General features: G+C 35.5%; 1 protein-coding gene across 6 annotated transcripts in view; it reads left to right on the top strand.

The window, feature by feature from the left end:
• Nucleotides 1–17654, top strand: part of tenm2b (teneurin transmembrane protein 2b) — a 312231-nt gene that overhangs the window by 196988 nt on the left and 97589 nt on the right. For 3 of the 6 annotated variants that reach the window (XM_058415430.1, XM_058415428.1, XM_058415433.1), the window contains one exon: nt 853–1092. The exons of 1 other annotated variant lie outside the window; for it this stretch is intronic. In XM_058415430.1, coding sequence (XP_058271413.1) covers nt 853–1092 — 240 coding nt within the window. The remainder of the gene's footprint in view (nt 1–852; nt 1093–17654) is intronic. 2 more of the 6 variants (XM_058415431.1, XM_058415429.1) reach the window with 1 other exon arrangement.

The raw sequence follows: 17654 nt of genomic DNA, 5'->3' as shown, positions 1-17654 counted from the left end.
CTAATTTCCCTTTTCTATACCACATCCATTTTTTCTTCCTCCTCATTTCCTCTCTCCATGCCATCCGTTTGATTTCATTTGCATTGCATTCATGTGTAAAGTCATCCAGGCCATACAGACATCTGAAAATGGAGGAATGTCTCTTTAGCATATGGGAATTGTTCCCATAGTTTTATCATAACGCTCGCTTCTTCTTAAACCCCCACAACCCCCCCCACCCCCACCCCCCGATCCCCCCCGAACCTGATGCAATCATTAGAAGAAAGAGTTTGAAATACATTACAGTGAGAAGTCTGTCGCATGTGTCTGCTAATCAGACTCGGCAAGAATTTCTCTCTCGCTTTTTCCACGCACTAATAAACCCAGGTGATTAATTTAAAACAGAAAAAAAGGCAACATGGCATGTCAAAGCTGCTGACCTCCTTTCAGTCCAGTGGCATCAAAGCCCAAGGTTATCTGCTCCACTAAAAACGCTTCTTTTCTCCGTCTTCAATAAGCTGTTTTGACATTAAGCTCCTCTCTTCTTCCAAAGCCGGGCCTCTTTCTGTCGCACCAGGGTCTCGTTTTCCTCCGATGCCTTTTTGTTTGCGCCTCACATTCAGCGTGCGGTGGCGAAGAAAAGCAAAGCTCGGAGTTTAACAGCTGAAAAATAACCGCTAAAGATAAAGGTGAACATTTTCAGCTGTGAGGGTTAGACAGGATTCTAATGTATGTGTGTATATACTTTTTTTCTTTTTTTTAAAAAAAAGCCTGTTTAGGAATGTGTGTGTGTGTTGGGGTTAAATCTGCGACGGAGGAATGCTGTTGTGATCATCCTCATCTCTGACGTTCCTGCGTCTGCTTGCTCCTCAGGTCGTCCCCTCCCTCCCACGCCATCATCCAGCCTGCTCCCTCCCGCCCCTCCTCCTCCTCCGTCAGGCCCTCATCCCTCCGTCGCTCCCTCTATCCGGGAGTGTCAGATGCCCCTGCTGGACAGCGGCTCGCCTCACGCCATGCTGGAGCCGCCCGCCGAGGACGAGTTCTCACCCAATTCCTACCTGCTCCGAGCTCAGGCTTCCAACGCCGCCGCCGCCGCTGCAGGTAAGAACCCAGGTTAGCGTGTCAGCACCACCCACAGCCCTCCCTCCACCCTATCCTGCCTCCATCACGCGACACAATACCTCCATCACCTGCTTCTCTGTCTTCATTTCTCTCCACCTCACACTACGCACCGAATCTCGGGCAACAGATCCAGCATTTTTTATATGAAGGTTTTGAATCAGATACAGATGCATAGATGAGTATTTTAGCATTATTATTACTCATATTTGTATGAAATAAAATTGTCCAGTGATTTTCCAGATTCTTAATGAAGCATAAAGACAGAAGTTCATACTGCTGTGCTGTCTGCCATGATGAGAGCTTGCACTGATTTTAATGCTGAAGTGATTTTAGAGCTCAGGAAATCCAGCATTTTTGTCCTTCCATTCTGTTCCTGATTTCACTTCGCACTCGTTCTGTTACGATAAAAGACGCTGTAATTAAAATATATCTCCGTGTAGAAAGTTCACACGTACGTGTTGTAGTCGAAAAATTGCAATATGATCATATGCTTTTTAACAGTTAATTCTGTACCACACCGGACTATCTGAGCTGAGACTGAAGCCAGACGATAATGAAATGAAACGAAATCAGAAATTTAGCCGAGTGCTGGATTTATTTTATTTTATTAATTTTTTAATTTAATTTAATTTATTTATTTGTTTATTTGCTTTTTGTTTTGTGAGGTGTATTAAAAACTTAAATAATATTTTTTTCTTCTGAATGTTAAAATTCATGAAGCAAACATATCAAACAATTCGCTACTTTAGGCTTCATTAGAAAAAGTAATAAAATAAAATAAGCAGTTTGTTGAATTCGGGTGAAATTAAATCAAATTAATTAGAGGAAGGAAAGATGTTCTATTATTATTATTATTATTATTATTGTTATTATTATTATTATTATTTTTAAACAGGTAGAAGGAATATAATAGAATGGAAAATGAAATAAAATAAAATAAAAAATAAGTCAAAGGAGATAATAAAAGTATAACAAAAAACATTAAACAGAGTAAAATTATGTTTTATATAAAAGTTTTATTTAGTTATGTTCAAATGATTATATTTAGTTTTTTTTATTATTATTATTTTTTTATTTCATTAATCTTGTTAATTAAGTTAAAAGTGTAATCATAGAAATAAACTAATTTCAGTTAAATGGCAAATAGAAAACAAACAGAAAAGAAAAATATATTTTTTTAATAGTTTAAAAACTCTTCAAAACTGTATTTATTTTATTTAGTACTTGTTTATTTATTTAGTCGAGAGTTTTGCTATTTTTCAACATTTTAAAATGTTCTATGTTCTGTTATCATATAACATAAAATCACGACCAATAAAAAATGACACCGATCCGATCGCTGATGATTACGCACTAAAACCGTCCGTCCTCCGAAAAGCTTTTCTTTCTCGTCATTCATTTTTCCTCCACTGGAGCCAGAATGAAGACAGGATGAATCCTTCATTTCCCTCATGTGTGAGACTGGAAAGACGATCCCGGTATCATTCCCAGGTCACGTGACTCTCCCGTAATGCTTCTCGTCTTATTGAAACCTGAGTCGCGCTCGTATACGGCATCTCCGAGAAACGCTGCTGCTGATGTACAGGAGTGTTTATTAGGACGGAAAAGACAAACACGTGCGGTTCGAGGAGCTGTAGAAATAGCTGGAGTGTGAGAGGTGCGAGAGCTGACTGTGGCCCTGAGGGAAGCAGGTGAGAAGTGGACGGGATCTGAGACGATGGCAGCTCTGTTACACCCAGACGTCACGCTGTTCCACTTTCTCTCTACCGTAAATCCTTTTGCACGCTGCGTTTTTCAAACCTTTTCTCTTTGTTCGCCGTTCGTTCAATTAACCTCTGCAGCCGTGTACAGATAAATCCACTTCTATTTAGAAACCTTTATCTGTATAGAACACCATTTAAAGCACCTCTTCCTTTGAACTAGTTCAAAACGAAACCTTTCTTTTTTCCTAAATCATATTTATTTTAATAGAAAGTGATAGAGTTGATATTTACGGTACAGTAGGATACAATACAGTGAAATTAGAAATAGAAATCTGTTGGACTTTTCATCAATCCTCGGTCAATCCTCCGTATGATGATTCCCCCTTAGAGCTCCGAAACATACAAAATACTGAAACTGTCTATTTTCATTCCTGCGTAATCCTTCGTATTCACCCTCATATCCCCGATGCTGCACTTGAAATAGTCCCAAATTAAGGCAAGAGAAACCAATCTAACAGAACGTCTTGTCTTTTTAATTTTATTTTAATTTTTTTTTACGCTGAGAGTCCTGGAGAAACCTCACTCTTCATATATTTATTTATATGTATTTAATTTATATTTTTCATATTTTATATTTTAACATAATAAAAGTAAAGGCTTTTTCAATATAAAAAATTTTTAAGAGTGCAAAAATGATTGAAATCATTTTGAAGTGCAAAAGCAAGTTATAAAATGTTTGGAAATTTAAAAAATAATAAAAATAATAATAATCTGGTGTTGCGTCGCGCCCCATGACCTCTCTCGGTTGTTTATTTTTTATTTTTTTAATTCAAATTTAATGTTTAATATTCATTCCTTGTCATCTCCTGGCCTGTTATGTAATTCTGTTCATGGCATCTGCAGTGTCTGCTTGTTTTCTAACAGATTGTCTGTGGAAATCTTTCCACACTTCCTAGACTCTCAGCTCGACCCTTATGCTTTCTTTTATTTTTTTTTAATTTCTTTATATTTTAGACTTTTAGTAGATCGTCAGCGATTGCTTCTCAGTTCTATCATCGTTTGAAATATCTCACCTCGTAAACCTAGCATGTTGGGGAGAATCAGCTGACTTCAGTCTATATATATATATATATATATATATGGTTTAAATATCTGTCTTCTATATATTATTTATCGAGCTGTCCAGTTTGCTGTAGCTTCAGATCTCAGATGGAAACCTGAGGTGATCCTCAGCTCTTGTATCCCGTCGGTCTCAGGGTTCACAGCGTCGATGCTTTTCTGCTCACCATGGATGTAAAGAGTGTTTAATTATCACAGACTTCTCTGAAAAACCCTCACTGAACAGGTTTATCGTTCTGTATAAACCCTAGTGGGTTTTTATTCATTGTGTGTGAAATTCCCAGGAGATCAGCCATGTCTGAAACACTCGAACCAGCCTTCTGGCACTAACAAGCGTGCCAGGGTGAAAGTCACCGTCATCGCATTTACACCAGTTATTTGATATTTGATATCAAGCAGCGAGCGAAGCTCTGGAAGCCTGTGTTGATTTGTATGCACCGCGTAGCGTCCACGCGATTAGCTGATTGGATAAAGTGCGTGAATGAAACCTGAGGATAAAGAGATGGTCAGCGAGGCAGAACATGTGAGTTAATAAACTGGGAACACAAACAAAATGGAAGACGCTGTTTGGATCGTTGGATTATTTGTTCTACTTTAAGTGTTTAATGTAAATCCACACTCGCTTTTATTTCCAGTGTAACAACACCCGAACGAAACAGGACTAATTACAGCAGGATGATATTTTATTTTATTTTATTTTATAATATGTGCTTTCTTTTATTTCATAATCAGATTTTTTTTTATAGGTTACAGCATTTTATTTTCTCGAACAGCAATTACAAAAGATGATTAAGTGTTAATTCTTGTAATATAAATTGTAAAATGAAGAAATGAGGATTTTTTTACAGCGTAGTGTTAAACTACATTGTTTAGTTTTTCCATGATTTAATTGTAACGCTAGTTTTTAAGCAAACCTGTAAATTTTGTACAATTTATTTATTTATTTATTGTCTCCCTCCTCCGTTGCCTTTACACGTCATACATGACGCACAGATTCTCCGGAAAATGATTTATTTCTTTATTTATTTGTTTGTCTCACAGTTCCGTATAAGAAACGATCAGATTCTGTGAAAGAGCAGGCGGTAAAGAAAAGGAAGAAGAAAAAAAGAAATGCAACTGACCTGATTTTCCTTGTAATTGTCGTGTTGTAATAGCTGTGCCTGAATTGCGTTAGACGTTATTTTTTCAGACGTGCTGAAAGCTCAGGATTTCTGTGAAAGATATGAAAGCTAAGTGTGTGTGTGTGTGTGTGTGTGTGTGTGTGAGATCTGTGAGGTGAAGCGGTGTGTATGGACCTGTCCGTCATTATAAACCATTTGATGAATGAAGCCTTTGAATTTAAAGAGCCTTTGAACAAAAGCCGTCCTCCCGCTTCATCTTCCTACGACAAATCTCTATGACATATTCTGTCATACACACACACACACACACATTTATATATATTTATAGCTCTTAGCATATATTCAATCTGTATAGTATTCTGCAGCTTATAGCTTTCACAGGTTTCTTCCTCTTTAAGTGATATACATATACACATTGTAGATAAATCTCATTTTAATTGTAAGTAATTGTTTGTTTGTTTGTTTGTCTGTTTTCTGCTGCAGCGCCAGCGCTTAACAAGATCAGCTTCTTGAAGCGTCTGCAGTCGAGCAGCACTTTATCGGAATTGCTTTGGAAGTTGCAGTTTTTAGCATAACAGTCGTCTTCGCTCTCCTGTGGCATCGCATTCAGGCTGATTGCTTTTACAGTATAGCGCAGCAGCATCAATCATACAACAGCAAACCGAGCGTGCCAGGAATAGGCCAGGCTCAGTTTCACAAACCTCACTGACTGCGACGACGCAGTGACTTTATTCTGTGTGTGTGTGAGAGTGTGTGTGTGTGGATACTCTGTGGCCATCAACATCGTTATGCTTCTACTCTTAGATTTTTAACCGTGCGTTTAACCAGTGTCATAGCTTAAAGGTCGAAAATAATCCGTACGCCTTCTCGTTCATGCGGGCAAGCCTGGCAGCCAATCACGAGGCGGCAACAAGGCGGTGCAGGAAATGAGTCAACGTTCACATCGAACGTTACAATCCAGCGATCTTAGTGGCTTTGACTTCTTCTGGGCTGTTGAAGAGTTTCCAAAACTGCGGAAAAGCATCACGACACAATACAGTGAACCCTGAGGCACGTTTAATCGTCGTCTTTATTTTATTCCCGAATTTTTTATTATGATCTTCTTTTTCATCTGTTTATGTTTGCCGTTAGTTTTATTAGTAGTACTTCTCAGAGTTCGCGTGCCGTTAATGCGTTTACACGTTTTTTTTTTAAGCAGCCCTTATTCTCTGTTTTTGATGTTTTGATTATTGCTCATTAATTCCTGTTCATTTATTTATTTCAATAAGTGAGCTAGTTATTAGTGTTCTGTTATTTGCTGCGTTAAACAGAAGATATTAAGAAATTTCCTACTTAGCTTTTATTTGGAACTAGAGATGGGAGATATAATATCGAAAGCGTGATGAATGATATCACAGTTATGATTTTCGGAGACACCGTGCATAACGTTATATTTGTTTTGAAAATGGATTTATTTTAATAACTAGAAACTAACTGAAGGCAGCTTAATGTTTTTGTAGACCACACTTATGGGGGAAAACTCAATAATAATAATAATAATAATAATAATAATAATAATAATAATAATAATAATAATAATAATAAAAATCAGAAGAAGAAGAAAAGGCTCAAGTGGAATTTTTGTGGGTTGGTTTTTGGTGTGTGTTTTTTTTTAAATTTAAATGTTAATATTCTGGTAAAATAGTAATATATTGCTGGTCTGCTAATATAACATGATATTTGTTTATAACGTTTTTTGAAAATGTTTTTATTTTAATAGTTACAGACTATCTGGAAGCAGCTTAATGTTTTTGTAATTTAAAAAAATTATATTTTTACATGAAAAAAAACATTTTTTTAAAAAACCAATTTTTTTTTATATATAAATCACTTTTTTAATAATTTATTTTTTATTATAATTTATAAATTTATATTTATTTGTTTTTATTTATTTATATTTACTTATTAATAAATATAAATAAAAAGTAAATATAATTTTTTATTTATACATATAATAATATACATTTATTCATGTATATATAATTATATAGATAAATTGAAGGGTTATCATTGAAGGGTTTTTTTTTTTTTAATTATATATTATTTTTTTTATGCACCTCTGCTGTAGTGCTTCAGCCAACCTGTTTTATACACCACCTTCTGCAAAAATATCTTCCTGTAAAAATACCTTGGAGAATCATGGCCTGCAACGCGCTGAGCAAATGTGAGCCATTCTGTAGACAGACTGATGTTCCCACCATTTTATAGTTGCTTCGTCTCCCAGACTCAGCAACCGCTCTCGTCACCTTCATGTATTTTTCACAATCAGGAGAAAGCTTTGCGTTATGGCCGTGTGGGATGTTCTGACTAATCGCTTGGCAGACGAAGCGCCAGGACCGGAGTGGTTCTGCTGGTTAAAGATGAGAATTCGTTGCAGTAGGGCCGAGCCTGAGAGCACGCCGAAGCATATGTCAGGGATGAGGAATAGATTCATGCTTATGTAAAGGATTACTCCTGACTTAGCTATAATCTTCTGCAATCAGATACTGCACATTATTTCAGCAGCGTGAACCTAGTACTGAACCATGAATCTTTACTAACTCGTGTAAATATAATCTGTACAATCACTGAGGGGAATTTATGCAGATTTTTCTCCTTTTGTTTGTTTGTTTGTTTGCTTGGAAAGATTACATGAGGTTGAAAGTAAAGGCATCGTTTTCACCATGAAAATAATGTCCTTGAATCCTGAGACTATTTAGAATATATTTAGAAAATTATTCCTAACAATGAATAATTCAGATTTCATTTATGGTTAGAATTTATTTAGCTTTAGTATTATTTTGATTGATTGTAGTTATTTAAAAAAAAAATGTGTAAATTAATATAAAATGAAAGGAAAATAATATTCGATTAGATGAGATAGATGGTTACTAGCGCAATGGGAGTTTATTACAGCATTTTTTCTCCTCATATTCTATAGTTATTTGACAATGTTTACATGTTTCACATTTATTATTAAAATGACAGGTCATATTTTTTAACCCTACACAGCTAAAGCTAGTTATTTAGTTCTAGCTACTTATCGCTTACCTTACAGCAGCTATACACACTCGTTCCATCACCGGTTTTATTATTTGTCAGCTTGTGTCATAAAGAAACAGGTTCTTTGGAGGTTCTAGTTAGAACCCTGGAGTTCTGTATGTGGAACCTTTCCTCAAAAACATGGATCTGTATAGTAAACTCGGAGAGAGATGAAGCTTTTCTATTACAACGATTCTAAAATTGAAAGAATGCGTCAGGTGACACGGGTGCCAAAACTTTTTGGTCTCTGTGTAGCTAACGCTGTGAGATGTTTTGAAAGTGACATGTTTATGAATGACGTATTTTAGAAAAGTTGATTCAGAAGTTCATTCAGCTGGTGAAATAATTCATATTTATTCAGGAATTTGCAGCAATTTTTTGTCTAAACTGGTTAATAAATAAATATTATTCTGTTACACAATTGTAATACAAATATAACACGTATAGGATAAATATAATTTAATTATAAACAATTATTATTAAATAAATAAATAAATGATACTTGTATTAATTATAAAATAATTAATGATTCCAAAAAACCCATCTAACCTCTAAATTCCAAGATTAAATAAATAAATAAATAAATAAATAAATAAATAAATAAATAAATAAATAATGATACCTGTATTAATACTAGAATAATTTATGATTCTTAAAAGAACCTTCTTTATTCGAAGATCAAATAAATAAATAAGTAAATGTTACATGTATTAATAATAGAATAATTAAATTCTAAGTAATAATAGAATAGTTAAATTCTAAATTCTAAGATCAAGAAAGAAAGAAAGAAAGAAAGAAAGAAAGAAAGAAAGAAAGAACGAAATGATATTCTATGAATAATAGAATAATTAATGATTCTAAAAAGAATCATATAACTTCTATCATCAAATAAATAAGTGATTATTAAATTCATTATATTCATTATAATATATATTATATGAATTATATATAATATTCATTAGATTCATTAAATTCTATCATCAAATAAATAAGTGATACTTCTTTTAATAATAGAATAATTAACAGTTCTAAAAAGTACCATCTAATGTCTAAATTCCAATATATATATATATATATATATATATATATATATATATATATATATATACTTGTCTTAATAACAATATAATTAATGATTTTAATAAGAACCATCTAACATGGATTGGCTTTGGGGTTCGGTGTATATGAAGCACTTGATAGAACCATTAGAGGTTCTGTATAGAATTATTTCTGTTAAGAGAAATAGTTAAATTCGTGTCTGTGCTGTGGAGGGAAATTTTACTGAGACGCTGATCCTAATCGAGGTTTCAGCAGAGCTGTGGTAAAAATGCTGTGGTTTCCCCCCCCCTTTTCAGAGCCCTGTGCTAAAGCCCTGCTGCAGCGCTCCCACGTTTACGGCACGTGTTGAAACTCGTGAGCGTGACCCGATCGATTTAGTGGCGAGGCTCACAGCAGGTTGTGTAATTAGTATGCGCTGATGTTCTGCTGCATGTTTTTGGCCCTGGTGCTGGATCAACGTGAGCAGACCATGGCTCCTACTCAAGCTGTTTCAGTTTCAGGCAGCTCCTTCCTCCCGGAGCGAATCATGGCCTCCTCCGCTGCCTCTCTCTTCTCTGCTGTGTTGTATTTCCCATCTCCTAGCATTGCGATGCGGCTGATGTTTTATTCATATGTTGTTCCTGTTTCCCTTAGCTATTTCTGGTGTCTTTATATATATATCTATAGCAAAAAAAGAACAAGGAAATCATGTGAGATGGTAAATGTTTGATCGTTCTTTTTATTCTCACTTTTTATTTTGTGACATAAATAAACCTCAGACGATGTCGACTAGACGCGTAGACGCAACGTTGTGTTGGATTCCAGACGGAAATAACGATTCTTGGGGTAAGGAGTGATGCTTTCGCACATTTGGTGGCTGCATTTAGGGCACATTTGCAGTCTGGTCTCAGGGTTGCATAAGAGGACCATTATTACGCTCTAATTACTGCAGATGAGTAGCCAAGGCCATGATCAGACAACCATGTGAGTGGAATATGTAAAGCCTCACTCCATCTTTCTCATCTTTTCTTCAGAGTTTCTCACTTTCCCTACTCTTCGTCCTCATTAAAAAGGTGTAATATTTATTTATTTATTTATTTATTTATTTATTTATTTATTTATTTATTTATTTATTTATTTATTTATTAATAAGGGAAGATCAGTGCTAACCACAAGCTCAGCTCTGGGCTTCCACATCCACAGCAGATCCTGAGCCTAAGACCAATCAGATACGCCGCTGCACGTCCAGGAAGTCTGCTAAAAGTCTTCAGAGATGGAGGGAGAGCAGTGTTTAGTCCTGGTTTTAGACTCTGTAGTGAAGAAATAGATCACACAGTCCCTCAAGCTTAGACCACTCTTTTTGGGGAAAAAACAATTACAATAATAATCAGAAGAAGAAGAAGAAGAAGAAGAAGAAGAAGAAGAAGAAAGGGCTGAAGTGGAATTTTGGTGGGTTGGTTTTTGGTGTTTTGGTGTGTGTTTTTTTTTTTTTTATTCAATTTGTCCAGTTAATATTCTGGTGAAATAGTAAAATATTGCTGGTCTGCTTGGTCATGTTTAGTGGTGAATTACACAGATGCTTTATTTATTTATTTGTTTGTTTGTTTGTTTGTAAATATGTCCAGATAATATTCTGGTGAAATATTGCTGGTCTGCTTGGTCATTTTTTGCAGGCTAATTAGAAAGATGATTTTTTATTTTATTTTATTTTTTTTACATTTTTGTATTTTTTATGTGTCTAGTTAATATTCTGGTGAAATAGTAAAATATTGCTGGTCTGCTTGGTCATTTTTAGCAACAAATTAAACATATTTATTTATTTATTTATTTATTTATTTATTTAAATGTGTCCAGTTCTAGTGAAATAGTAAAATATTGCTGGTCTTATTTATTTATTTCATTTAATTTAATTAATTTTTTTTTTTTTTTTTAAACATGTGTCCAGTTAATATTCTGGTGAAATAGTGAAATATTGCCGGTCTGCTTGGTCATGTTTATCAGCGAATTAGACAGATGAAAGTAAGACAGAAAGCAGTTCTGTTAAAAACAATTTAACTCACACACACACACACACACACACATGTACACGTACACATAAACACACACACGTATACACAGTAAACAGTATGAGTCAGGAGCGGAGCAGCTAGCTCCATTACCTCAGCTGTCTCCAGGCTCCTGCTGCCACATTTAGATTGTGTCTTTTATCATTCCAAATTGACATTTATGCTTTTACTCGTATTGTTTTTCCAAGGTTCCCACCGCTCTTGTCGAGCAATTTATTTTAATCCCTGTCACGGCAAGGCCCTCTAGCCTAGCAGAGCTTAGCCTAGCGACGGTAATTTCAGCGCGGCCGTGCGGCAGCGAGGCACCCCGCGAAGACCTCCTCCGACCTGCCTCTGCTTCACCCGCGCTAATTACTTTTAACATTTTCTTTCCCTCTTAGGCTTTCTCCTCTCCTCTCATCTCTCTCATCTCATCTCATCTCATCTCCTCTCTCTCTCTCTCTCTCTCTCGCTCATATTGCTGCCTTGTTTCCTTTCTTTGACAGTCGAGAAGAAAGGCAAACACGAGTTTCCAAGATTATTACCGACAACGCGATCCGTTTTTGCGGAGAATCTGCCGAGCTGTATATTTCGAGATTTTTTTTCATTAGAAGGCGTTCACAGTAACCAGGCTGTTCAGTTATTGCCTCACGCCGTTGTAGCAAGTTTCCCTTTTTCTCTCCTCCTTTGCATTTCCTTCACATTTCTGCCATTTTCTATTGATTCTCCTTAAATGTAAACGTGTCTCTTTGTTATCACCATGATGAAAAGTGGCTTTCAGTGTCGGAAGTGACAGTTCGGGGCGAAATGGGCCCCGCATCGTGTCGCGTCGCGATTCTCTCTCTCTCTCTCTCTCTCTCTCTCTCTCTTTCTCTCTCTCTTTCTCTCTCTCTCTCTCCTCATGTGACTCGCCGAGTATTTTGTCAGCTCCTGCCGTTTGCTCACTGAATCAAAACTCAATTATTCATAAACACTGTTAAATGGTGGGGAACGGAAAAGCTCGGGGAGAAAGAAACACGGGCCAGGGAGAGGGGAAAAAATAAAAAAAAGACAGAGCGAGAGGAGGCTGGTGGTGGAGATGAATGAAGGTTGGTGGCAGGAGACGGAATGGCTGCACAGCTGTTTCATGTTCCGGTAAAACGGATATCATAAAGCCTGTGATGCGAACGGAAATGTGAGAAAGGCAGCATGCTTTGACTGCTATACAGTCTTATTTGCACTCGGTGTTTTGAAAGAGCAGAACAGGATGCAGATTGACGGCGTTGCGCCGAGGAATGAACTGAAAACTTTCCTCCCGAAGTTCCTGGGGAGAAGCTCGCTTGTGTACAGAGCAGCGTATTGAATTCGGCGTGAAAGAACTTCTGCTCGGCTTTTACTACACCTTATTGTCTTACAGCTTTTGAATGTGAATAATTACTCAGCACCTGTTTTCTATTCACGCCATATTTTTCCTCCGTTTTCTTCCGATCTAAAGTGTTTAATAATATTTAGAACAGACGTCTCACCCTTTTTTTTTGGTTTTTAGGTTATTATTTCCGCTCTGTGCTTTTATTATTGTTTCCTCCGGTTCTTTCTTTTTTTGTGTGTGTGTGTGTGTGTGTAAGATTGATGTTCTTGTAGAGTTTGCTGAATTCTCTTAACATGTCAGTTACTATTATTGTTGTACGCAGGGCCAGGACTAAAAGCACACATCAGCATTCTGGACAACAGCCAGTTCCTTTAACACCTCGTGTCCTTGTAAAGGATAAAAAAAAAAAGAAAGAAAGAAAGAAAAAAACAAGAGAAAACAAATGGTATTTCAAAGTGGCCTTGATTTCCACTGATTTCGTGCATGGGAGTAGGCTGGAGGCTGATATGTGACTGAATAGCAGGTTTTAATTCATTAGAAATATTACAGCATTCCGGACCACGCTCGGGATGAGCTTTTATTATAACCATGTTATATTATACAGTTATATCATTATAAAGCGTATCAGGGTTTTTTTTTCTCTCCCCACATTCAATTTAATTAGATTCGTCTCCACCCATTGTCTGAAAATGAATTAAAAGTCAGACTTTGGTAGTATGATATGCATCAGTCTGATAATCATCAAAAGCACAGCTCTGACTTTATCCCGCTGTATAACGTTAATTGTTCTGTTATCATTTCTGTAGAAATCTGATCGTACACAGAGACAGAGTTTGTACTTTCCCGTACAGCAGTAACGTAAGACGCTTCAAGAGAGAATAAGAAGAAAAGCAGGTCCAGGAAGGACTGTTTATTGCTGCTATAATATCATTAGTTAGCGGTAATGTGGAGATTTCTGCATAACAACAGCATCTGTTTTTATAATTACTCAAGTTTAGCCAGTTATTTGTTGCTTAACAGGTAGATACTGGTGCTACTGGGAAGATTCAGCCCTGAACTTGAAAAACAAACTTCACCACTTCTACCTGGATGTAAGAGTTCAGCGGCAGAGTTAGCATTTATGGTTTAGCTGGAGGGATTTTTACCCCTCGCTTTGGTAATATGGGAGACGTGAAATCACTGCTGCCAAATAATGCAAATAAGATAAGTCAGGTAGAAGAAAGAGACATTTGTTTCTGGTAAAAAAAAGTTGCTTCTGCTTTTTTATCAAGCTGATCTGTGACTTCACAAGCCACAGTTTCTATTCCTAACAAATTAACATTAATAATGTATCAGATGTGTCCTAAGTACAAAATAACTCAGGTCATAGTTACAAAATTATATTACAAATTGTTATAGTCATAAAGTAACATTTGAAAAGTAATATGGTGATAAAGGAACATTAATAATGTAACAAAGTTATAGTTATAAAGTTATAGTTAAAGTTTTAGTTAGTTATAGTTATAAAGTAACATTAGCAAAGTAACAAAATAACATTAACGATGTATCCTATTCACGAAATAACATTAAAAACGTAACAAAATAACCTTAACAAAGTACTAAAGTTATAAAAGGACATTAAAAAAGTAATAAAATAGTTAAATAAAATAACCTTCAGAAAGTATCCTAGTTACACAATAACATTAAAAAACAGTTATTAAAGGACATTAAAAAGTGTCATAGCTATAAAGTAACATTAGCAAATTAACAAAATAGCATTAACAATGGATCCTAGTTACAAAATTAACATAAAAACAATAACTAAATAACCTTAACAAAGAACTGTAGTTATAAAGGGACAAGAAAAAAGTAATAAAGTGTCATTTTCAAAGTATCATAGTTATAAAGTAGCAAAATAATCTTTACGTAGATACATTTTTAAAAAAGTAAAAAGTGATCATGGATATAAAGTAACATTAAAATGTAACAAAATACCATACCTTTAACGACGTAACCAAATAACCTTAACAAAATAACATTAAAAAAGTAACCTTAAAAAAAAAGTATTATAGTTATTAAAAGACATTAATGTGTCAAAAAGTGACATTTATAAAGATTATAAAATAACACTGAGTAACAAAATAACCATAACAAAGTAACATAGATACATTTAGGTAGCAATAAAGGTAATAGGTAACAAAGTAACAAAATTACATTTACAAAGTAACATAGTTAAAAAAGTAACACAGAAAAACGAAATAAAGTGTCACAAAGTATCATAGCTAGAACAGTAACATTAAAATGTAAAAAAGTACCATAACATTAACAAAGTAACAAAATAACATTAAAAAAGTAACCTTATAAAAGTATTATAGTTATAAAGGAGAGACCCTAATTAGGAATAAAGCGGTTTTAGAAAATGGATGGATGGATAGTTATAAAGGGACATTAAAAAAGAAGCAAAATAACGAGAACAAAGTAACAAAATAACATTAAAAATAAAATATTATAGTTATAACAGGACATTAAAAAAGAAAGAAAGTGTTATTTACAAAATATCATAGTTATAAAGTAACAAATTAGCATTTAAAAGTAACCATATAATAGTATTATAGTTACTATAAACAGACATTAAAAACATTTCACCAAATATCAGTTATAAAGTAACTAACCTTAACTAATTAACTTAGTTTAAAAAAGTAAACAAAAATTTAACCATTACAAAGTAACATTAACAAACTAATAAACATAGAAAATAAAATAGTTACATAAATATGTCTCACTTACCAAGTATCATAGTTACAGAAATAACATTAAAAAAGTAAGAAATTCCCCTCAACAAAGGATCATAGTTATAACGGAACATTCCATAAATAAGTGGACAAAATGCTAATGTTAACAATATAAGAGTAATAAAGTAACCTAAACAAAGTTACCATCTATCATTAAGAAATAAAATGAACACAGTATCATTAGCAGGGTAACAGCAGCAAAGTACCACTGACAGTCAAAACGGTCATAGTTCCAAAATATTAACAAATTATTAACATCAATTAGTCGAATTAATTCCACAGGAGGTTTGTGAGAGTTAACTGGCAAAAAAGTACCAAGGTTGAAATAAAAGGTCCAGTAGCAGAGATGCTAAAGGATGCTGTTAGTCAGGCCAAAAAAGCCAGTTCACCGAAGGGGAAAGGACATGGGACACGAATCTATGTTTTGCTTTTATTAAAGTGAGACAAATGAAACAAAGTTGTTGGGATTGGGAGTTATTATTACCAGTTTTTAACAAACTCGCATTTTATTAAAGATTGTTAAAGGAAGTTCAACCTTGGTAGCGCTCACTTGCCAGTATTTTAATTTTCTCCTCTAAATAATTCTACAAAAGTATATTTTCTGAAAATATGACATATTTTCTGTTAAAAAAAACAAGTCATTTATTTTACAGATAATTTGTTAAACTGTTCTGATGATTATCGAATTAACAGATGAATAGCCTCTTTATCCTTCCTTCCTTTTAAAAGCTCCGTTTCTTTTCATTTTTCTTGCTACTTGGGCATACGTGTTAAAGAAGGCCTGATGTTTCCGCTCGTCTCTTAAGGTCATTCCACTCCAGCTAGTTTTCTTTTGTGCCTCTGTTTCCTCTGCGTGAAAGAGCCCGAACCCTGCGCCAGGCTTCTACTCATCTCTCACGTCCAAGCTCGGCCGCTGGTTTGGCCTTCATCCGTCCACTGGTTTTTCACCCAGCAGGAAGTGTACGTTACATTGTGTCAGAGCTCCACATGGTGCTGTGCGATAATAACAGTAACTGCACCACCTCGTACTATAATCTCCGCATTACTGTCCTGACCTCTGGGAGCCCAGTGGCGTGCGATGTAAAAGCATAAGAGTGGCCTTATTGTTCTCTCGGCTTCACGCCGAGGTCCCTGGCGTGTTCTTCTCCTGGGTGGAAAGGGAAAAAAAACCCAGACACCACCAGCTCTTTATGTTCCCAAGCATTTCCATTGATGGTCACACCGCTACAAAGCCGACTCTCTTTAGCAGCTGTCGCTTCGATTTTTTGGGCTCCGAGTGGGAAAAACAAAGGAGGACGCTTTGGATTCAGGTTTGGCCAAGGATAACAGAGCCAGATAGAAGCGCAAGTCCTGCGACGCTTTTGTACAGGCAGGCAGGGTGTCGTGAGCAGCCCAGGGTCAGCTTTGATGGACATGTCACCAGGCTGTAATCCATTGTTCCTGCTGCTATTGTTAGCAGCACAGAGTTCTTCCAAGAGTTCCTCTCTCATCGGAGCAGCTTTGTGCTGCACTGCGTTTGTTGAGGGCTGATTTTTGGCCTCCTCCAGCACGCTGCACACAGCCACATTACACAGCCCGGACCCTCCGAGCGTAGCTGAGCTTCTCTCAGTCCTCAATCCTTTCTTTCATGTCTCCACCACTTTCTTTTCACAGTACGGTACAGAGCTTTCTGTTGCTCGCTTTTTTCCTTTTTTTTTTTTTTTTTTGCCTTTTTCACACAGACGAGCACTGCATGCTGGGAAAATGGCTTCGGATGAATTTTAATTTCTTTCACAAACACTGAAGGAGATGGTTTATGTCGTATTGAGCGATTGTTTTTTTATGGGTTTTGTGTGTGTGTGTGTGTGCAGAAGTAGTGTTATCACATCTATTATGTTTTCTTTGAGAAGCCGGCTGTCGTATAGATGCAACATAAAGACAGCTGGAACAAATGTAAAGAGTACAGGAATTCATCTCATCCTTTGTCGCAGTTCTCTGTGGAGAATCCAGTTTAAATAGTAAAGCGTATGGATTATCGAGGCTTCGTTTCAACCTCTAAGCATTATTAAAAGTGATAGACGTATAGGTTTTGTTGGGAAGCAAATATTTTCTTTTGACTGGAACTGAATGGGAATGTACTGAACATGATTTTGTTCAATTAGGTTTCTGCCATGCATGAATACAGTTTGATGAAATTTAAATAAATAAATAAACAGAAAAATATACGTGTTGGTGCGCGAATAAAAAAACTTTTAGAAAAATATATCCTGTAATCTGAATACAGGATAAATATGTATATATATATATATATATATATATATATATATATATATACATATTTATTTTTTATTTAGGATAGATAGATTGAA

Source organism: Hemibagrus wyckioides, linkage group LG18 (assembly GCF_019097595.1).
Source record: "Hemibagrus wyckioides isolate EC202008001 linkage group LG18, SWU_Hwy_1.0, whole genome shotgun sequence".
NCBI classification, from domain to species: domain Eukaryota; kingdom Metazoa; phylum Chordata; class Actinopteri; order Siluriformes; family Bagridae; genus Hemibagrus; species Hemibagrus wyckioides.
This window is presented reverse-complemented; position numbering and strand designations above follow the sequence as displayed.